Source organism: Lonchura striata, chromosome 12 (assembly GCF_046129695.1).
Source record: "Lonchura striata isolate bLonStr1 chromosome 12, bLonStr1.mat, whole genome shotgun sequence".
NCBI classification, from domain to species: domain Eukaryota; kingdom Metazoa; phylum Chordata; class Aves; order Passeriformes; family Estrildidae; genus Lonchura; species Lonchura striata.
Window position 1 is genome coordinate 12795054 of NC_134614.1, and position 23065 is coordinate 12818118.

Here is a 23065-nt window from a genome sequence, read left to right on the forward strand (position 1 = left end):
AGCATGAAGACAGAGAAGTGGTCCCACCAGGACACATTGCTAGTGCAGTTATTTGAGATTGATGTGGACAGCAAAAGCCTGGTCAAGTGAGAAAAGTATGATAGGACAGCACTATAAAATAGGATATGGAGCACAAAGACTGTTAGAAAGCTCTTGAAATAACTGCCCTCATTTCACTGTTTTCCATCTTCCTCTGGGTACAGCTGTCAGCTCAGCCTTGGTGAGTGCAAGCAGAGGGTCACAGACAGCATCTAGAAATTAAAGGCTTAACTTTGACTAGGCTGGACCACGGAAAGGCCCTCAACTCACTCCAAGGAATTCCAGGCCAGCCTTGCTGGTGAGCAGGAAGGGCTGAGACTGCTCTGCTCACACAACCCCTCCAAGGGGAGGGCAAGAGCTTTAACAGCCTGTCCCAAAACACCAAGACTGTTCAGGACATATGCCCAGAACAGGGCTGGAGGACTGTACTCACTGAGGGATCTGATCCAGCATCATTCCTGCCCCTGCAAGCAGATTTCAGAGAAGCAGAGGGGTAAACTCTCTAGCAGTGCCCCAGCCAAGCAAGCAGGGCTGGCTCACCCCATTCCCAAAAACCAAGCTGGATGGCACAAACTTTATAGTAAGGAAGAAGCAGAAATGTCCTTCAGTTAGCAGGCATTGGCTTGCTGGAAAGGTGACTAGACAGAGGAAAGAAAGCATGTTAGTGGAGGAAAAAAAGAGTCAGAAACAGGAGTAAACAAGAAGGTTTGTTCTTGTTAAGTTTATTGGCATCATGTTTGTTTCTTTACATAAGAGCTCAGCCTACGTACTAGAATGTAGACCTCTGGAAAACAGGTAGAAGGGCTCCATTTAAGCAAGCTACAAATGCAAGAACAAATACCAGGAAGAAAGGAAGAGAGGAAAGGGACTAGATTGCCAAGTTTTTCCATACCAAAAATCCAGATTAGCAGTCAGTAAGAAGAAAGGGAAGATTCATAGTCCAGGTCATTCATCAAGAAACAGCTACCACACCCCAGGTGGGAGAGGAGCTCCTTCCACAGCACAAAGAGCCACAGGCACACCTCAGCTCTGGCTCCTCATGCTTGCTCCAGGATGGCAGGAGTTAAGCAGTAGGGGAGGTGAACAAATGAGGTCATTTCATAGCTGTATTTAATTTTAAATCCAATAATCCAGTGTGCATATCAATGCTGTTATGCAAATCTGAGAATTTAGATACAAGGAAGCCAGACAGATTTTTCCAGAAGATGAAGCCTTTTTGGCCTCAAAACAAGAAGGCTTACATAGTTCATCTCTACTGTACAGAATACTGCCTCTATCTGGACTCTGTGTTGCTAGCACGCCGCAGATCACAAGTGTCCTCCTCACTTTCTACACAACCTGTGTTTCAGTACTTGAACATGTAATTCAGGAATTTTACACTAATTTATACATTTTTAATTGGTTGCATATATTAACATGTACTATAAGATTTTTCCTAAAGAAGCATTACATAATACATGGATACTGTAAAAAGATCTGATTAGTTAAAAGTAACAAGCATTAACAGAGATACATACAAAACTCAACCTAGTCTGAGTGCTGAGCTTGCAATGAACTAATGGGTAATCAGCCTTTCCAATTGCAGCCTTCACAGGGGAAAACACGAGACAGTTAAAAATGTATGTAACTTGTTACACAGATTACCTGTAAACAGTTTCTCTCCATCGGACACCTGGAATTAAATTCAGTTCCAAACATACATAACAGTTTCCATTTTAAACTAAGAGAAAGGTCTGTTACCATGAAGTGTGATGTGGATGGTGTGGGGACTTGAGCTCTGAAGTGCAGAACTCGGATGCTCATGAGAGATGGGTGGATTTTGGCAGCTGGAGATGCAATTTTTTTTTTTTGTAATTTCATTTTAAACACAGAAGAGGGGCTGTGTGTTTGAAGGCCTAAGTGTGATATTTGTTTGTGAAGGACTGTGCTCAACCCCTCCCACTCCCCTCAGCAGCTGCAGCTCTCTGCAGAAGCCTTTGCTCGGTCAGTCTTGTCTAGTTTGATGGGTTCAGGGAATTCATTGTAAAGTTCCACTTCGGTTTCCTAGCGGGAGAGAAGGAGGAGTTAACACCACGGCTCTGCAGACAGCTCCCTGCATGCAAGGAGCTGGGGAAGGCTGGGGGTGAGCCCCAGGCTGCCCACAGCCCTGGGGCAGGGCTGCACACTGCCCCCCTCCCTACCTGTTTAAGTGCATTTCGTGCAATCGTCTGGAAAGCTTGTTCCACATTAATGGCCTCCTTGGCACTGGTTTCAAAGTAGGGGATGTTGTTTTTACTGTAGCACCAGGCTTGTGCCCGTTTTGTGGTGACCTGGGTGGACAGAGAGCAGCATCACTACCTTCTGCCATGCAAGGAGGGGTTTTATTTTCAGGGAAGGCCCGAGATCCCTCATATCCAACCAGAGCAGCTCTGACCTCATCAAGCCCACAGCCTTGAAACAGAACACAGGAGACCACTTCCCATCACCTGACAGAGCAGCCCCAGGGCAAGGAGGACCATGCCCAAGGGCCATGAGACCACAGAGCATGGGCTTGCTCCCACAGGAGTTGCTCACCGTCTGGGGGAGGAGAAGCAGCTCCTCTCCTTGCACCTCCCCAGGAAGCTGCTGCAATCCTTCCACCAGTGGGCAGGAGCATGCTGTGCACAGGGTCTGACCTCTCCAGGCAGGAGAAACCCTTCTCCAGTGGCAGACAACATCTGAACCACCCTCAGCCTCAGGCACCTCCCACTCCTGTAACCCTCCTGTGTTTCTGCAAGGTCTCCCACTCCACCAATTCCTTAAGAGGAGGGCAGTAAGTCCCAGTACTCACTTGTCTGTTTTCTAGGTCAATCTTGTTTCCCAGCACAACAAAAGGAAAATTCTCAGGATCCCTTGGACTGGCCTGAATGAGGAATTCATCCCTCCAGCTGTCTAGGGTCTTGAATGTGTTGGGAGCCGTGACATCAAATACCAGCACACAGCAATCTGCTCCCCTGTAGAAGGCAACTCCCAGAGACTGAAATCGTTCTTGGCCTGCTGTATCCCATATCTGGAGCAAAAGACAGGGCAGATGAGCCAGTTCTACTCTGACACAGTCAGTCTGCAATTAGGGCATTAATTCCAGAACTCCCCACCAGGCCCATACAGTCCCAGCTAGGCAGACAGCAGCACCTGCAGGCTTGGGGATTTCTGTAGGCACTAAGCATCAAGAGCCAGAAACACCTTCTAAAGATAGGTGACCATTTTTGTGTTCAGCCTCATCCAGGCATATATCCTTGTCCTGGGCAAGCAGAACTTAAGTATTAGGGTCAACAGGTGACCTGCCTGCAGTGTTTGGATGCACATGGATACCAACAGAGTCCAAACACTCCTCTGATGGCTGCAGCTTTTGCTGCCTTGCAGTCAGTTTTTCCATGGAGAGATGAAAACTGCAGATACCAGAGACATAAGCAGGCTGGCAGGTTAACACTACACCCACAAGACTTGGGGTGATATGAATGGTTGACCCGGGGAGTCCTTTCCATTTCCTGAACACTAGGGAAGTGAATCTTTCTAACAAGATCTAGTTTATGACAGTACCAAATCCAATTTTTTAAACAGGGCCTAGCAACACTGCTGTTAGCTGAAGCCAGATTAATCTTTGCATTCCCTTGTTCAGTCCATGCAAAAATTTGTAGAGAAGCCCAGAAGCACTGATGTCTAACAGAAGTTCAGTGCAAACAAGATTAACACCCAGTACACTGACCCCTGCACCAGTCTGGGCTACACCAGAGCAGATGCTTCCACACAAGTGGGGTGATGGCACCCCTTGCAGCAGGGAGCAGAGTCCCTCCTTACCTGCATTGTCACTAGCCTGTCATCCACCATCACCTCTTTTGTCAGGAAGTCTGCACCTATCGTAGCCTTGTACTGGTTACTGAATTTCTTGTTCACATACTGGTTCATGAGCGATGTCTTTCCCACCCTGCACAGGAACACAAAAAAGAAAGACTTGGTAGGCTGTTTCTACAACAATGTTTGAGCTAGCCACCCTGAAGAGAACATTCCAGTGCCCTTCACTGCCCTTAACCTCTTGGCTTTTCAACCAGGGGAAAAGCACCCACCTCTGCTAGTAGGGGCTTGCACACCAAGAGATGCTGAGGCGCCAGCTGAGTAAGAGCATTAGCTAGCCAAGGATACAAAGGATTACATCCTGAGAAACCTCACTTCCCCATCACTAATCTGATCCTTGGTAAGGAACAGATATCACATTATGACCATGAAGGCAATTTTGGAAGATGAAGTGCTTCAGAGAAACCCATCACAAACAGTAATCCTCAGCCTCTGCAGAAGGAGGAGGTGGAAAACCAGACAATCTCAGATGGCAACAGCTCAAAAACACATCTGCTAGGCTCCCAGAGGTGGAGATCCTCCCCAGAGAGCAAGCTTTAGAGGCTCACATGCACTCTGTGTGGCTGAGAAACACTCCCTGAATAACAGCTTGCTGGGGACAGCAGTATAAATAAGCCTTATGTCATGGGAATCAGGTTACAGCCTGCACAGCAAGCAACCTGTGACAGCAGAGCAGACTCCTTGCTGAGAGCACAGAGCAAAGCCTTTCACTCCAAGGGGTGTGTTCCAGCTAGCCCAGAGAAGCAAAGCAGATGGCTCAGTACAGACTATGTCTCTGACAGAGACAGAATTTTAGGAAGTCACCTAAGAATGCTTACTAATGGTTTTGGGGTTTTTTATTTTATTTTTTTTTTTAAGTGAAACAGTCATTCCAACAGCACATGTCCTCCTTGCAGAAGGCTATTCCACTCTGCTACTCCAGTGGTCTGCCCACCACATTTTCCCCATTTAATATTGTGGCAGGACCTCAAGATACGAAACTGCAGGGACATATTCAAACCAGAGGGCAGTGAAGAGTTCTTAACACAGCTATCACAGGCTGTAAAATATCTCCTCCCAACACTGCTGATTTCTTACAGTGCATCCAGGCTCCCACTAATCAAGAGCACTGCTTTGCCAGATACAGATTAGCATCTTAAAGGCTCTTCCACTTACCCAGAGTCTCCAAGGATGATGACTTTCAGTAACACTTTCTTCCTAGAAGTCATCTTTCACACTAGAAAGGAAGAACAATCCCATCACAAACCATTAGTATGTCATTCCTCAAGAAAGCAAGCAGCAAGTTTGGAGTCTGAGAAACCTGACTCGCAGCAAGGAGCCGGTGACAGGGAGGACCCAGCACTCCTGAAACCAGACTCCAGTTCAAGGCTACACTCAGCACTGACCAGGTGTCTGCCCACTACACAGGCTGGGAATGGCAGACCAGTAGTGGCAATTTAATACCAAGAGGTAGATGAGCCGAGCACTTGTCATTTACTGTACCAAGACCCTTCTGCATCCCATTTCCAGGCCATTTGGTAGACAGACTAGCCCAGGCCATCTCCCTTGACTTGAGGCAGTGCAGTAAATCACTCCAGCTCCCAACACAGACTAATAATTCTTACACAAGACACAAAGTGAGGGTTAAGCAGGCATGTGTCTAAGACCACACTCAAGCTTTTTTGTGCTGTTCAGCAGTTTCCAGCAAAAAATAAGAAAAAAAAAAAAAAAAAAAAGAGCAGTGTTTCCTCCATCATGAGCTTGGAGAAGTGGTAGCTTTCTCCAGCAGCTGTGCTTTGTGAAAGAACCAAATCCCAAAAACATGCTGTGGTTGAAGCAGCTGCAACAGCCACACAGGGCAGCTGAATTACAAAGCAAACTGCTACCAGACTGTGGCTTCTCTGAGAGCACAGGAAGCTGACTACTGCCACCTCAGCTTTGGTGTACTAAGGTTACAGTGACAAACTTCAACATTCAGTCTCCTGATGGTCATCTACTCCATTAGATAATGGCTTGTTTGTTCAGTTGCATCCTGCAACTGAAAAACTTCATAGGCAGGAGGCTCTAAACTGGCCACTAATGGTCCATCCAATTAAAGAGCTTCAGAGTTCCACACTCCTCTGCTCCCAGGTCTCCTTCAGTCCAGTGAGGCAGCTACAAGTTCACCAGCTGCAGCAGGCCTGAATACACTTCTGGATATTCCTTAGCATGGTGAGAGCAAGTACAGAGTCTGTCCAGTGGCTGAGTGCACCCCTCCTACCCTGAGGCCCTGCTCCACACCTCTGCAGAGGGGGTGGGCCAGCCACTCTCAGGTGCTGGATCAGATCACAGACCCTGTTTTGGTACTGACCTGCTCCACAACACAAGGACTTGGTTTTCCTGAAGGGCTCTGCAGGTTCAGTACAGCAAGAGGAGCCCAAGATGGCTATAGCTGTGCTATGTGACTTCAAAGATCCTTGGCAACAGGCCTTGGTATTAAGCCCTTATATATGGACTTGCTTACCTAAAATTCCCATACTGCTATGCCACATTCATTATAGCACACAACTCCTACTCTTCAGGAGCTATTCCTGATTTTCACAGCTAAGGAGGCCTTTGCTTCTACAACAGGGATTTATGTCTTCAAGCAGCTTGATCCTTATGTGCTTCCTGGGATACACAACAGCCTAAGGTGCTAGATAACACCCATTTCACCTCACTACTACAGGAGGCTTCAAGCTGTAAAAGCCTCTCATTAGATGCAGTCCAGTTGCAAAAAAATCTCAATCATCTCAAGCTCTGAGGGTTAGAAGACATGAAGTGCTTTAGCCTTTGCTGTCAGTGAATGCTGCAGAAGATGAAGGAGCACTCCTGCAGCCACTGTAGTGATGCACCTACAGCTACACCTTTTTGGACTGCACACACCTCGGGGTCACAGGGTTGTTTAGGTTGGGAAAGGCCTCTAGGATCATCTAATGGGTCCAACCATTAGCCCAGCACTGCCAAGCCACCACTAACTCATGTCCCTCAGTGCCACAACTACACGGCTTTTAAAAACCTCTGGGGGTGGTGATTCCATCACTGACCTAGGCAGCCCCTTCCAGTGCTTGACAGTGCTTTTAGTGAAGAAATTTTCCTTAATATTCAACATAAACCTCCCCTGGTACAACTTGAGGCTGCTTCCTCTTGTCCTGCCACTTGTTACACCTGGGAGAAGAGACTGATCCTTTCAGGTGGTGTAGATCCATGAGGTTCCCCCAAGTCTCCTTTTCTCCAGGCTAAACTCCCCCAGCTAGTCCCGAGCAGACCTGTGCTCCAGCCCCTTCCCCAGCTCCCCTGCCCTCCTCTGGACACACTCCAGCACCTCAATGTCTTTGTGCAGTGAGGAGCCCAAAACTGACCCAGGATTTGAGCTGTGGCCTCACCAGTGCCCAGTACAGGGGGACAATCACTGCCCTGGTCCTGCTGGCCACACTATTGCTGACACAGCCAGGATGCCACTGGCCTGCTTGGCCCCCTGGGCACACCTGGGCTCGTGTTCAGCTGCTGTCAGCCAGCACCCCGAGATCTTTTCTTGCCATGCAGCTTTCCAGCTACTCTGCCTCCTGGAGACACAGGGGGTTGTTGTGACCCAAAGGCAGGACCCACCTTTACCTCATTTCACCTCACACCACTGGCCTTGGCCCATTGACCCAGCCTGTCCAGATCCCTCTGCAGAGGCCTCCTACCCTCCAGCAGATCAACACTCCCACCTAACTTGGAGTCATCTGCAAATTTACTGAGGGTGCCCTCCATGCCCTCACCCAGAGCAGTGATAAGGACATTAAACAAGACTGGCCCCAGCACTGATCCCAGGGGAGCAGCACTGGTGCCCAGCTCCCAGCTGGATGTAACTCCATTCCCCACCACTCTCTGGGCCATTCATCCAGCCAGTTTTTTATCCAGCAGACAGTGCACTTGTCCAAGCCATGAGCAGCCTGCTCCTCAGGAGAATGCTGTGGGAAACAGTGTCAAAGGCTGTACTAAAATCCAGACAGACCACAGCCACAACCTTTCACTGATACACTAAGCAGGAGTTTATAGGAGACAAGGTTGGTCAAAGAGGACCTGCCTTTCCTAAACCCATGGTCACTGGGCCTGATCCCCTGTGTCCTGTACATGTTGCATGGTGGCATTCAAGGTATCTGCTCCATAACCTTCTCTGGCACCAAGGTCAGACTAACAGGCCTTCCACAGATCCTCCTTCTGACCCTTCCTGTAGATGGACATTTCAATTGTTATTTTCCAGTCCACTGGGACCTCCCCAGGGAGCCATGACTGCTGGATTGAAAGGGGCTCATGGAACACTTCCACTAGTTCCCACAAAGCCATTGAGTCTTAAATGTGTGTCTAAGTCATGTAGCAGGCCTTTTCCTCATCCTTTATCACTATGTTTCCCTCCACATCTGATAAAGGATGGGGATTCCTCTTAGATCCCCTTTTGTTGCTAATGTATGAGCCCACTCTTTATTGTCTTTTACAATAGTAGCCAGATTAACTTCTAGTTGGGCTTTGGCCCTTCTGGGTTTTTTTTTCTGCATAACCTCATGATATCCTTGAGATACACCTGAACAGGACTCAATGCTGAGGAGTGAGCAGCAGTGACAGGTCACCCACAGGGCTCATGCCACCCTTGGATGGGTATTACCAGATGCCAGAGAGCATGTGGAGGACAGTTTCTCCAAGTGTCAACACCTCTCTTTTCCAGTGGACTGCATTGTTCACTGATCCAACTGACAGCCCAGCTATGCCCACCAAGACAGAGCAGCTGAAAGTTGCCAGCAACACCAACATTGAGCTCTGCTTCTGCTCTTGCCAAGATGCACACACCATAGCTTGTCTCCCCTGTAGGACTCTATGGGTAGAACAGACCACAGAAACCTCTTCAAGCCTGTGTTCACAAAGCACACAAGGGACACTTTTGCCAGCCAAGTCAGAGACTTGTGCAGCACAAGCAGCCCAGATGGAGCAAGAAACAAGTGAACAGAGCTTTAAAACAGCTTAAAGACAGCTGTGTACACTGAACTGTCATGAAAAACATCTGCATAGGTTCAGGTCCAGTGCAAGTCACCTGATTTCCTCAGGACAGAGGAAAACAACTCACCCAGAAGTGGCTGTGCCAGAACCCAGCATGCTTCTGGGAACTGCTTCTATTTTCCTCAGAGTATTTTCAATATCACTTGCTGCTGCAGCTCACTGCCTCCTGGTATTTGAAGCAGCTTTGGACAAGCTGGCATTAGTTCTCATGCTTAGGGAGGGATTTGCAGAGCCCTAAATTGCAACACTAAATCACACTGCATGCTTATCTCCCAAGTTCAACATAGTCTGAAATTCCTCTATGAGGGGAGGGAAAACTGCTCTGTCAAGATTCATTACCTTAGAAGTAACTCAGCTGAGCAGCCACCTGCAGACATAGGAAGTCAGGCTGAGTCAGAGCTGACACTGCCTTCTTGTCATAGCTGACAGGCTACCCAGCAGTGTGAAGGGCTGTCACTGCCCCATCAGCACCAGGCAGGTGAGACACTCAGCTTCCAGCCCAGGTGATGCAACGGATGTGAGCCATAGCACAGGAAGAGCTGCTGCAGTTTCATATTTGGTGTGGGCCATGAGACAGTGAGGAACTGCAGCCCTGCCAGGGACCAGCAGTGGACATGCCCAGCCTCACAGCCTTGTTCTACCAGGCTTGACTGATACTGCCTTGAAGCCCAATCAGTAGATGGGCCAAGCCTCTTTGATAATCTTCTATTGCAGGTACAAACAGACCAAGACTTCAGTTATTCCTTGCCCAGTACAACAAGGAAACACATCTTCAGGTCCTGTAGAAAATGGCTGAGTTGAGATAGGCTGGGATCCCACTGACTCAGCACTAAGACTGTTTTTCACTACATAATGCAGCTTGTCTTGCCTCATGGTATTTGACACAATTACTGCAGAGCAGCACCCTGTTGAGGCCCACACCCTTCAGATGGCAGTGTGAGATTTCACATGGGGCCTGTGTCCAGTCCCAGGAGAACTTCTGAACAAACACTTCCTTTTTCAGAGGTATCACAAAGAAAAACTTGTTTGTTAAGATTTGATCCAAGCCTCAGCTCTGTTTCACACTACATGCAATCTTTTTCAGCGAGGTCATCGGCATGACTGCTCAGAACACAGCCCACAGCAGCACACCCAGCCAGCCCTGCTCAGGAACCACCAGACACTCCACATCAGCCAAGGGCTGATCATCAGCATCATTCTTCCTCCTGGCTTAACTGGTGCCAAAGAAATGACACAGCTGTCTCTAATACAGGACAGGAAACCTTCCACTCCATTTTTAAAGCCTATCCTCTAAGCAAACAAGCCATTAATGATATGCTGACCATCAAGAAATTAAGCTGGTATAGCACACTCTGTCCCAGAATACTGTTATTACCTTTAACATTCACCTGCAGGAGTACCAAGGGAAAATTGCTAATACCTAACCTGCAAGTATCACTGGTTTAGCTAATCTGAAAGGAAGAGTCAAAACTCATCCTATGAAGCTTCATAGCACTACAGCTCAGATGCAAGAGCAAATAAAGCTTATGCCAAGTCTAATTAGGTTTCCCTTGCTGCTTCAGAGTACATTACAACTGTCCTTTCCCTTGCTATATTAAGACAGCTGCTTTAACTCAAAGCAGAAATGGAGGGTTACGAATTCCTCAGAGATGTTCACGTGTCAAGTCACAATGCGGGCATTTTAATATTAATTGGGTTGGTACAAGCCAGGAACAGTAGTAGTTTGCATTGATGGCTCACCAGACCTCAAATTAGCTATGCTTTAACAGAAGCAGGCCTTGCAAAAGGAATATTCTAAATGGCTCATGGACAGTTTCAGTGTGAAAGCATCCAGCCCTAGGGGAATCTCACCTCCTTGGAAGACAAGGCTCCCTAAGCAGCAGCATACCCATACCAGTTTTGAAGCTGCTGAGCAGTCTTTACTGTTTCAGCTTTGCTACTGAACAGCTGGAATCACAATCCTAACATGTCTATAGAGGCTGGAAGGTCTGACCAGGAGCTGCCTGTTAGTACAGCCATCAGCCTGCCACCTGCACCTTCTGCTAGCAACCAGCACAGCACTGAAGTGAGGATGCTGGACAGATGTCTTGCCTTGTGTCCTCTGCCAGGAATATTTAACACCACACCAACAAGCCACAAAGGGGTAGGGCAGCAGGCACTGAGCATAGCTAAACTCAGAGTTATGGATGCCTAGTTTTGCTTCCTGCCCCAGCAGGCAGCAGAAGAATAAGCAGGTATCCCACAAAAAGGTGTATTTGAACCTGGAGCACTGCAGCTCTGTTCTGAGTGCCATGGCTGATAAGCAGAACTTCCACTTTCCTACTATACCACAGGACCTTGAGCAAAAACACCCACCACGAACAAGGTGATGTGGACAGATCAGGTCTTCATTAGGGGCTACCACACATGACAGCATGCTCACCACAGTGACCAGACAAGAGCCCTACCCTTCTGCTCTGGAAGAGCCTTCTGTCCTGAAATGTGGGAAAAGTGTCCCAAAATGCAGCCAAGTGCACTTTTTTCAGAAACAGCGCCTCTACTCACTGTTCTCTTGCATGGATGTCTCTGTACTACAGAGAACTATTTTTATTCCCTCCCTCACTGGGTTCAGCATTTCTTCAAGGAAACTGAAGCTAGAAATATTATTCAGGACCAGCTCAGTCAGACTGAACCACCTCCCTCTCAAAAGTATCAAGTTCCCTAGCACATTTGGCATCTCAAGGGCTTATGTCTGCTTAGATCTTCAGCCACTGAAATGAGATGGTCACTGAATGTTTATCCTGTTTTTAGAGGACCAATCACACCAAACAGTCTGGCACATACCACTTGCCCCATGGTCACACCGTACCTTGCCATGCTTTAGCTAAATCTTTGAGCAGATAGATAAATTTGCTCCTATTTTTCAGCTACTCTGAAAAAGCAAGGCTTCATTCTGAGGAAAGGCATAGCCTGGTACTGCCATTAGTTAACCAGTCACAGTTCCTGGTTGCAGTGTCCAAGCAGTCCAGACACCCTTTGTGTTGAAGCCTCAAACTCCAACTGCAGCAGAGCTGAGATGGGGCTGAACAAGCTTTTACCAGTTACAACTGAACAACAGCTTAGTTCCCACTGGCTGGTCAGACAGACACTGCTAACAAGGTGTCAACCAGTACAAAGCTACAAGTGCCTGCCTGAACAGTTCAACACAAATCTGAGACATTTAACACATCACTTGCATTCTCCTAAGAGTGACACAAGTCCTGTCTTTTCAGCTGGGCAAAAGCTCAGCAGTAGCCAGAAGACAATCAGCAGGGGCTATTAATTTCATATCAACATGGCTTAAGAGATGCCAAGCTGCCTTCAAGGAAGAAACTAGAAATACAGCTGCCTTTGATGGTTTTGACTGCTACAGAGTCTGCTTATTTTCCTTACCAAACCTGGGTGCTCTACAGGTGGAACATCTATCCAGCATCCTCACACTGAGCACTACTACTGAGGCATAGGAAGTTAAAACAGCAGGTTGAATCTTGCATCTGACAAAGGCTGCACAAGCAGGACAGTACTCTCTTCCACACCCATGACGGGACTATCAGGAACTCAGCTTTCCCAGCTCACTGGAAAATACCATCGAGAAAAGCCTCACATTTAGTGGGGACACATGCTGTGTCTAAAAAGGAAATCAGGAACATCTTGTAATTTGGGCTGACAACTTGCAAGATCTGCTCCCTGTAAATAGGTTGTTTTTGTGGGCAATGGGCTCCTACAGTCCATACAATCAGAGGTGCCTTCAGGCCTCGCAGATGCACCATGGAGCAGCAGTCAGTTCAGGTACAGCCCATACCAAAAGCAGCTGGCAAGATATTCCTGTGACAGCTTCACTGAAGGGTACACTCTAGCTGCTGTTCTACAGTAGCATCTAAAAACTGATTTCCACCTCCTTCTCCCCAACACGTTTATGTTGCTGTTCTAACCAATATATTCCCTCTTGCTGGTACCCAGCCAAAAGCTCAAGCACAGCTCCTCATTCCCTCCTCAAGAGGAGTAGCTCAGCTGCCTGCTGAGCTGCTCCACCAAAAGCAGGCTTCTGTCCAGTTGGTACCTTTCCCAGACAGCCCTGTGAAGCAAAAATTACCTCTGTTCATGGAGCTGGAAGCCTCAGCTACAACTTAATTTTTGATACCTTGTGTAAAACATTATATTGCAAGTTGTCAGGTGTAAATACATTGTCCAGTATATCCCACCCCCATCTGAGAGTCCTGTGCCAAAAGCTTCATCTTCTTGAATAACAGCCTGGAGCTTTAGATGCCTGCTAGCACACTGACATGGTTCAGATCAAAACTGAATCTTAGAACATGGTTCAGTATCCCAGAGGAATTACCTTTTTAGACTACCTCTGTCTGCAGTAAGTTTCCACCTCCTTTTGAGGGCAGGGTTGAAGCCTCAGTGTTGGAGCAGCTGCTCTAGAACTGAGTGAAGATTAGGAACCAGCAATAGCAGCTCAGCTACATGGTTTCAAGTTCTGTTGACTGTCTGCTTCAACACAGGCAACAAACCAGTGTGACACGGTGCTAAAAGCCCACTGACATGGTCTGAAGTAGCTCCCAGATGGAGCTGACACCAGGCCTACAGAAATATTCTGCTGCGTCCTGATCATGGGTAACATGCTCTTAAGACAGTTCAGTGCTAAAGGAAGAGAATGATGGGGCAACATGCAGCTTGGAGAAACGGGCAGAAAATCCAGCTGGGAAACAAACTTTGGAACAGTTTTGAGCATAACAGATTCCTGGTGTGATCAAGGAAGCTCCAGTGCCAGTGCCGGGTTAGACACTCTTATCAGTGATAGTAAGACATCCCCTCAATCCTCAGCTGAAGGCTCTATCACACATCCCTTATGTGGGCAAGGACTCGGAGCTCACTGGAAGGAGACATGCCAACATTCAGCTTGCCAGAGTCCAGACAACACAGGCAAGGCAGAAGCAGTGCCACTGGTAGGAGCCATGTCTGCAATGAAACTGCAGGACATGCACATGGGAAGGGGTCTGCCCTGCCTGAGGTCTCAGCTCAGCTGTGGCTCCCTTAGCACTGAGATTTGGAGAGTGCTGCATTCCTGAGAGGCACTGACGCATATGAACAGTTAGGCTCAAAGCCCAGGTTCTCAAAGGCAAGCTCTCCAGTCCAAGCCTCACTGATTCACAGGCCTGTTACACCTCCTGGCATTTCTCCAGATGAGAGTTGTTCTATGCTGCATAAAGTTTCAATACTAGCTGTGGATCTGAACAAGGTTTTGACTGTAAAACTGCCATAATTAATTGTGACTCTACCATATAAAGTCCAAACTACGTAGGACTAGACCCCACCCCTAATGCCAAAAACTGATCTGATTTCTACTCGTTTAGATATCACAACAGCCACCTTCTCGTGAGGAGGCATCACATTGATCTGACTACATGGTTTGTAAGTGGGAGCAAATCAAGCATAAAAATGTAGTTGCTTACAGTACCACAGCATATGTTTTTCCACATTCAATCAGACCAATGGTAGTTAAGAGCAGTAGGAAAGGTCTGGAGGACATTTCTTTCTGTCTACAGGAACAGTACAACACCAAGACTGCTGCTAAACCTAAGATCACAGGAGTACATGTAGGATCTTCCAGGTGATAATCACACTGAGCCAAAGGACAGAAGGAAGGGAGTGAAGAAAATGTCCCCACAGCCAGCTGTGCTGGGCAATCACCTTGGGTGGATCACTTTGCTCCTCACAACCTGAGGGTGACTCCCATCATCTCCACAGAGGGCAGCAGGTATGGGAGACTCCAGCTGTGGAAGGAGAAGAGGCCACAAAGATCGTTTTGAAGCTAAATGCTACACACTAACAAGACCGGGATTCCCAGAAAGCAAGCCAGGGCTGCTGAAGTAGCAGTCTTCTGCTTATAGGAAGACATCTTAACAAGAAAGCCAAACTCAGAAGCTTCACTGGAAGCTAGATGTTTCCAGTCATGAAGTTTTAGTCCACTGATTCCTTCAGCAGCTAAATGGTCCTTACACCACAAAATATCCTCTCAGGATTGGGCACGCATACCCTAACAGACTGATAGCAAGTGTCCCAAGATCTGCTACCTTCTCTTGGAGGCTCAAACCATGTCAAGAATGTCATGTCACTCAAGAATCAGTATTGCTGTGCCCCTGCCTTCCAGTAAGAAGCAGTTCCCCTGTTAAATCCTACAGGATTTCAGGTAGTTCCCAGCAGATTTCCCCCAGGGATAAAACTGTTACAAGAAAAGGCATGCTTACTTTAACACCCCTCCCCCTTTATCAGAGCAAGCTTAACTTCCCCTATTCTGCCCTGGGGGAGACAATCTCAGGATGTGGGAGGAGAGTTGAGCACATAGCTGGCTGCTGGGAGACACTAGGCAACAAGCCATGTGTCTTGACTAAGGGCCTTGCCTACGCAGAGCACTGCAGCTACACCAGCACAGCTTCCATGATGCCTCTACCACGACGGCCTCCTTGGTGGACAGCTTCCCAATCAGAAAAATAAATCCTGAATTAACTCGAACACAGCTATAGTGCTCACACAGCCCAGTTTATGCAGCGGTGTTTGTTGGTCTTTTGGCACAAAGCACCCAGCTAGTGGAGCCACCCAACAGTTTTAGTAACCCTGACACAAATATCAAGAGCCTGGCACAGTTCTCATATCAGGCCATACCCTGAGTGACAACTCCCTTATTGCTTTCTATAAAACAAACACAGTGCCAGAGGCAGCTGGGTTTTAATCTATGTGTCCAGAGGATAAGGCTGTCCAATTCAAAATATTCTAAGTTAGCCAGGCCACTGACAAACAGTTGAGTTGTTAGATTTTTACCATATCTGACAGTATTTTTTAAGTGCTCAGATTAATTTCTAGTTTTGACTACAGTTTAAGTTTCCACAGATTCCTGTGATGCTTTCAGTTTCAGAAACACAAATAGATAACTTTTGCAGTGGTAAGCAAAAAGCAGATCTTAGACCTTGTCAGTGGTAAACAAGCCTTGTTTATCCACTCCTGGCTGCCAGAGTTCCTAGAGGCTGGGCAGGAAACAAGAGACTAAAAGGAGACTTTGACCAAGTCAAATGACAGACCTTTAGGAGGTCTGCCAGAGGCTGTAACTTACGCCTGACACCCAGATCTGAGAGTGCATATTGTGTTTCCTGCAACATAAGAAGCCTGATAGAGGAGAAATGACAAATACTGATGGGAGATCCTACTAGCAGACTAGCAGATGCAGGGAAGCACCAGATCAACACCAATGGCAAAAGCATTACTCCTCCTTCCAGGAGGTCCTGTTTGCAGTTATGATCATGTCTTCTAGAGAGGAAGCCTTCTCTAGGGACAGGTTGTAATCTAAGAACTACACCTTGATCTGTGAGCAGAACTCTTGATCCTACACACACTCAATACTATGCTAATGTGGTTTGCAGAGCAGGAAGGACAAGTAATTCAGTACTAGGATGGGAGTGCAATAGGTAGCTTGCCATGACAGCTGAGTCGGTGACTAACAAGGAATTTGTACTGTGGATACTCCGTTTCACACTCATACTGCATACCCTCATACCTCATGCACATATCCTGCATCAATACTTTACCACTTCACCTATTCTCTTGATGAAACTCCACAAAGGTCCAATGAAAACCTCACTTGCATGGTGAGGTTAAGAGAACTCTGCGGGCAAATGGCATCTTGTTAGGCAGGGGAAAAGGTTCAGGCCCAGGCATGTCTCAACTAAAACCCTCTCACTGCTCATGCTCGAGACAATGCCACCACTGTGCCAGTTTGGACTCCAGATATCATTATCCATGTCTGGGAGCCGAGTGACTCAGCCCACTCGAGGGAGACAAGCACCAGACAGGTTACTTTGAAGAGGATTCTGCTTCCAGCTGGAAAGAGTTCAAGGGCTCAGCACAGACTTGTTAGATAAACTGGTAGCCCAGTAACCAAGGTCCAGGTACTCCAGGCAGGTTGGCTCTGAAGGCAGCTCCAGTTACTGGTCTCCACTTTTGTCTACCGCTTCACTAGTCCACCTTGTCTCTCAAACAACCAAAGTTACAGTATATAGGACAGACTCAAGAAAAATATTAGGTTTTTAAATTGACATTAAGAGGATCTACTAAATTTCATTTAACAATTTCTGCTTGAAACTCATGCAAGTTAGACACAATTAGTCACCTTAAATTGTCATTTTAAGTGGTTATGCAGAAGAAAGAGCAAATCAGTCACTGTATCAAGTATCTTTAAATCATACAGATAGAAATCTGTGCCACAGGTTTACACTTCAATCCCATCTCAAAGGCAGTGCACCCCATCCTGAAGCTTCACTGCCCTATGTAGACAGCTATGGCCTCAATAACAGGTTTCCTGGCAGAGAAGTCAAGGCGACTGGAGATAAGCTGCAAATCAACACACTTCAATGGCCTTGATGAGCCTGCCTCCCCTCCCAGGGTCACTGACCATGAGGTAGCAGCAGCCGTGTTCCAAAGCTTCTCCCACAGCCAGAGCGCTGGAGGAGGAGCAGCCTCCAGGAGCAGCGCTCGCAGCAGCGATGACATCACCAGGGCACATCTCTCCAACACAAAATGCAGCAGCACGCTGGGCTCCAGAGCTGCATCCTACCAACAGACAGCAACAAGCACACCAGGAGCCAGAGGGGAACCGAGTGACACAGGGATATCCCTTCAGCACCTGCTATTTCTGAGCAGCACGTGTGCAGCTCCTGACCTTGGACGCTCATTTGCGAGCTTTATTCAAGGTACATTTAAAGAGAAATGGGACCTTCAATCGAGCCCCTCACTGCACAAATAAGCATGGTGTACCAACTATTGTCATTCAAGTAATTATCTATATCTAATTCAGTTTTGAGATGCACAGCTCGTGTTTGGATTGATGCTGCAGAGAATGACACTTTTATCCTCACAATCTCCGGTCACAGCTATATCTGAAGGCAGACTGTTACACAGCAACTACAAAATATCATTTTAGGAAGCTGCAAAGGGAAGCCAACTCAACACTAACTCATCAGGCAATTAAAATTGCAATTAGCAAGACAATGCTGTGCAAGGCACAAGAATGAAGTACTTCAGCATCTGAAAGATGCAAGATTGCTGTCAGACAAGCAGCACATGTGTCCAACCAAGTTCATCATTTAGGTAAGGTCTTAGCTGGACTCCCTTCTGTGGAGGCACCAATCTTTAAATTACTTTACAACTCTGTGAGGGAATGTTAGGTACATCTGGGCCCAGTAACAGGGACTTCAGAGCAGGTCAGGTCACAGCCAAGGAGAAGCCCAGAAGACACAAGGAAACATGGACACGTGCAAGGTGAGAGTCCTGTGTTTGTTTCACAAAGGGTCAGTTTACTTCAGTCACTAACGAAATCGCTGCATTCTGAAGGCAAGGACATGCAACAATAAGTACTTGTGAGCCCACATCATCCAACAGTTTCAGAGAATACATCTAAGTGCCCTATTGCATAGCCCTTATTTTCAAGCCAGGTACCTGCAAACCTTCTCTCACAATGCAGCATTAAAAAACACACCCTAACCAAGCATAGCCAATGTTGTTTACAGCCAAATGTTAAGTTCTGCATAAAACAGTCTCATTTTCACACAGAAGTCAGACCAAAATCCCATATATGTTAGAGACAGAACTATTTATAGTTTTGCACAGATGGTTTGATGGCAATTGTTATGTTTCCTCAAGGACAAGCTTTGCCAGAGATTTGCTCCAACAGGTACTTCTCACAACCATCCAACACAAGTATCCTAAAACATGAGCTTTAAGAAAGTGCTGCAGAAAATAAATCTGGTAACCCTCCTGCTCACAAGCCTTCATTTTGGTTAGCAAACTAAGCAAAGTCATATCTCTCCCAGGTCACTTCAGAGCAGAGCTTGTATATTTTACACTTTCAGTTGAGGATCTATCAATCTTCTAACATGTCTGTGCTGCTCAGAAAGTTGGATTCCCTGGCTTTGACAGGAGGGCCAGGATGCCTGTAGTGAAAACTCTGCCACACAGTTATTTAAATTCTTAACTTGTCACCCTGAAGGTACAACTCGGGGTGTCCTGTTTCCCACCTCTTCACTCTGGTGACCAGTGACAGGATTAAGAAAAGAACATGAAGCTTTGTCAAAGCAGGTTTAGGCTGGCTGTAGGGAAAAAGTTCTTCACCGAAAGGGTGGCTGGGCACTGGAACAGGCTCCCCAGGGAAATGGCCATGGCCCCAAGCCTGCCAGAGCTCAAGAGCACTTGAACACTCTTAGGCACATGTGGGGGTGTCCTGTACAGGGCCAGGAATTGAACTTCTATGATCCCTATGTGTCCCTTCCAACTTGGAATAGTCTGTGATTCTGTGCTGAGCTATTATGAGGGTATTTGAGTTTGAGGACAGGGACCACTGCATGACACCACAGGAAAGAAGAACATTTAACACAGCTACTCCCATCTTATACTTCACACTACATGCTGGGAGAGCAAGAAACTGCTATGAGATTTCAGAAGTCTTCATTATTGAGGGGTCAGATTAGCCCCATAACAGCTTTTCTACACCAGACGTAGGGTAGTAACATAACAGCACAAAGAATAAAGAAAAAAATCCAAAACACACAAACATACACCCCAAATAAACAAATAAGGCAATGCTGTAAAGTTAACAGTACTAGAGCTGCTTTAATTCTGAGGACTCAGGCCAGGCAGGCATGGTGGGTCCACTCATTAGTGCATGGAGGGCAAGTCATGTGTTCAGTCAGCTGTTGGGAGTCACAAGGGAGAGGGGGAAAGAAAAGTATACTTGTTCTTCCCGAGTAAGTACAGCAACGAAGCCTTGATTATTTAACAAGGAATATTCAAATTACTCCACCCACTTTAACCTCAAATTCAGCTCCTGAGAGAGCAGGGTACACTGACTCCAGCAGCCTGGTTCTACTGGAACCAGAGCCAGGCTGCAGCTGCTATTCACACGCCATTGGTACCACCACAGCCTTCAAGTCACAGCCAGCCAAAACACTGTGGCACAGCTACTTATGTACCATTCCCCTAAAAAGAGAATCTTCCACTTCCCCAAACCCAATACCCACATGGATACAGACTGTTCGGCATAGGCCAACGCTGGCCAGCCAGTGACAAGTACTGAAAGCTTTAAGGTTCCATGCTGGCAAGTGTCAGACAAAGAACAGCTTGCTTACAGCTGTGGGGGGGGGACTTCATTCTGTCATGTGTTCTCAGTTTACATATAAAAATCTCATACACACAGACCACAACAGCTCTGCTTATCAGCAAACATTTGTAGCTTTCCAGGAGATAATGCTGAAATTTCCAGCTTTGAGAACAAAAGGCGGAGAGTACTAGGTGAGACACACATTTTGATGCTGAGGTTACCTATCCTACTTCAGATTAAGACAGCCGTTTTTACAACTAAAATAAGCCCTCTATTTACAGGGAGTGCAACTGTCTTAAGTACAACCACCAGGCATTTCCATGTTTATTAGTCTCTCTCTATATATAGGGAAACTAATAATGTATCTATCACTTAATTTACCTTATTACACACTTACAGACAAAAGCACTTCTAACGTCCACTCTAATAGTTCTTAGAACTGACTCAGGCTTTACACACACCGACAGCTACTTTCGCAATAACTGCCAGTGTCCTCGGCCACCTCTTTGGCCAGTTTAATTGCTCCCGGGGTGCCGGGTCATGCTAAAAGCGCTCCCCGCCGACCCCCCGAGCAGCGTTTCACCGTCCCCCCGCGGCCCCGGCCCTCCTTCGGCCGCCGGCCGCCCCGAACCCTCCCGAGGAGCCGGAGCGGCTCCGCACGCCGCAGACAAAGCGCTCCCTCCCCGGGAGGCACCGCTCGGGCCTCCCCAAGCCTCCCGGCACAGCGGGCTCCACAAAGGCCGGGCGGAACGCGCGTCCTGGGAGCGGCCCTCGGGGAGGAGCCCCGTCCCGGGGAGAGCCCCCCGTATCGTCCCGGGGCAGCGCCGGGCCCGGCTCCAGGCGGCGCGGCCGCCTGAGCCCGCCTCGGGGCGGGCAAACCAGCCGGGCCCCGGTGCAAAGCCGGCCGGGAGCACCGAGACAGCGCCGCCTCCGCCGCGGCCCCCCGGTGCCGGGGAGGGGCCGCCAGCGGCTGCCCCGGCCCGGGGCGAGGCCGCCCCCGCAGCCCCGCGGGCAGCGCGCGCGGCCGCCGGGCTCACCTGGTGCTGCCGCCGCGGCCCGACCCCGATCGCTGCGCCCCCCGCCCGCCTCGTCGGCTTTAATGGGCCCCGCCGCCTCCCGCGCTCGCTTCCGCCTCCCCGACGAGTTCCGCTCACGGGGCCGCGGCGTCACCGCGCCGCCCCCACGTCACCGGGCCCGCCCGCATGGCCGGCGCCGGGCCGGCTCTGGGCGGGGGGAGTGCGGCGGTACCGCCGGGCCGGCTCTGGGCGGGGGGAGTGCGGCGGTACCGCCGGGCCGGCTCTGGGCGGGGGGAGTGCGGCGGTACCGCCGGGCCGGTCCGTGCAGGGGGAATGTGCTGGTGCCGCCGGGCCGGTCCGTGCAGGGTGAATGTGCTGGTACCGCCGGGCCGGGTCCGTGCAGGGTGAATGCGGCGGTACCGGCGGTCCGGTCCGTGCAGGGTGAATGTGCTGGTACCGCCGGTCCGGTCCGTGCAGGCGGAATGTGCTGGTACCGCCGGGCCGGTCCGTGCAGGGGGAATGCGGCGGTACCGCCGGTCCGGTCCGTGCAGGGGGAATGCGGCGGTACCGCCGGTCCGGTCCGTGCAGGCGGAATGTGCTGGTACCGCCGGGCCGCACGCACGGCAGCGCTGCGCTGGGACCTGCCTGCCCCGCCGGCTGCCAGCGCAGCAGGGCAGCGAACACCGCACCCTGCGCTGAGGGGAGGCGGGAGGGCCAAAGAAGCCTTTGTGCTTTCGGAAATAAACGATGGGGACACACAGGCACAAATCTGTTCTTCGCTGTCTTCTAAATAGCATTGAAGAGCTAGCGCGGAGTTCTCTGCAGTTGCATTCCTATGTGATAAAAACCCTCAGCTATTACTTAGACTACATTTTAGATTATATATGTTTAATATTTGTAATTTTTTACTCGCAGCTGTAATCTAAAGTGGGGTAGTAGCAACAGTGCTTGTCAGGAAAGAAGATAAAAGATGCCAGTTGAATATACATTTAGATTGATTAACCAGGCAATTGTCAGCACCAAGATCAATAGGCAGGCAAGTAAAATGGGGCCTTCTGAAGTCTCTGGACTTAAATCCATGGGATAATAACTATCCTGGTTGTATAAGTGAAATCCATATTTCTACTCTGTGTTGGCAGCAAGTTCATTTTGTTACTCAGCAATTACTTGAATATTATTATTCATCAAAGTCATGTGACTGCTGTGGGTTTAGTTAGCTTATGAACTCAGGAAAGACACCAAGGGGAAAAAAGTATTTTTAAATCTAGTGAAAGATAATAAAGGACCGAGGCAATATTCTAGCAATATTAAAAAGAAAATCACACAATGACAGACTTGTTGGGGTTGGAAGACACCTCTGGAGATCATCCCGCCCAGCCCCCTGCCAAGGCAGGGTCACCCAGAGCAGGTGACACAGGAACACGTCCAGGTGAGATCTGAATGTCTCCCGAGACTCCATGCCCTCCCTGAGCAGCTGTTCCATGGCTCTGCCACCCTCAGCCTAAAGAAATTCTTCCTCATGTTGAGGTGGAACTTCTTGTGTTTTGGTTTATGGCCTTTGCTCCTCGTCCTGTCACTGGGCACCACCAAAAAGAGTCTGGCACCATCCTTTTGGCACCTGCCTTTGAGATATTTGTATGGATTACAGACACCCTCTCAATCTTCAGACTACACAGGCCCAGCTGCCACAGTGTCTTCTCATAAGAGAGATGCTCCAGACTCCAGAGAAAGAAAAGTTTAGCAACAGTTTATTAGTGCTTTTAGGGTGCCCCATTAGATGCAAAGAGCTGCAGAAAAACGTGGTATTAGTTAAAATGCAGATTGGACAAAAGAGGAAAAGCCTTCAGCACATCAGCAGCTGGTGGAGCAGAGCACTGGCTTATCCCAGTCCATTGCCTTTAACAGGAGACCCATGTGCTGGGCTGTCATGGGCAGACTTTAT

The 23065-nt window shown here is 48.4% G+C and overlaps 1 protein-coding gene across 1 annotated transcript; it reads right to left on the reverse strand.

Moving 5' to 3' along the window:
* Positions 1-1857: 1857 nt before the first annotated feature.
* Positions 1858-21257, reverse strand: RAB7A (RAB7A, member RAS oncogene family). Its single transcript, XM_021532247.3, has 6 exons — positions 21145-21257; positions 5065-5125; positions 3856-3982; positions 2849-3067; positions 2220-2348; positions 1858-2082 (listed from the first exon to the last, which is right to left on the reverse strand). The coding sequence occupies exons 2-6, from the start codon at positions 5115-5117 to the stop codon at positions 1987-1989; spliced, it is 624 nt and encodes a 207-aa protein (XP_021387922.1). The 5' UTR covers positions 5118-5125; positions 21145-21257; the 3' UTR covers positions 1858-1986.
* Between the last annotated feature and the right edge of the window lie 1808 nt (positions 21258-23065).

Excerpts from the sequence above, each read along its gene's own strand:
- RAB7A (XM_021532247.3), bottom strand. The coding sequence starts at position 5,117 with ATGACTTCTAGGAAGAAAGTGTTACTGAAAGTCATCATCCTTGGAGAC. Across the intron at positions 3,068-3,855 it reads ACAGGCTAGTGACAATGCAG|ATATGGGATACAGCAGGCCA; the intron begins GTAAGGAGGGAC and ends CTTTTGCTCCAG. Across the intron at positions 2,349-2,848 it reads TTGACCTAGAAAACAGACAA|GTCACCACAAAACGGGCACA; the intron begins GTGAGTACTGGG and ends CTGTCCACCCAG.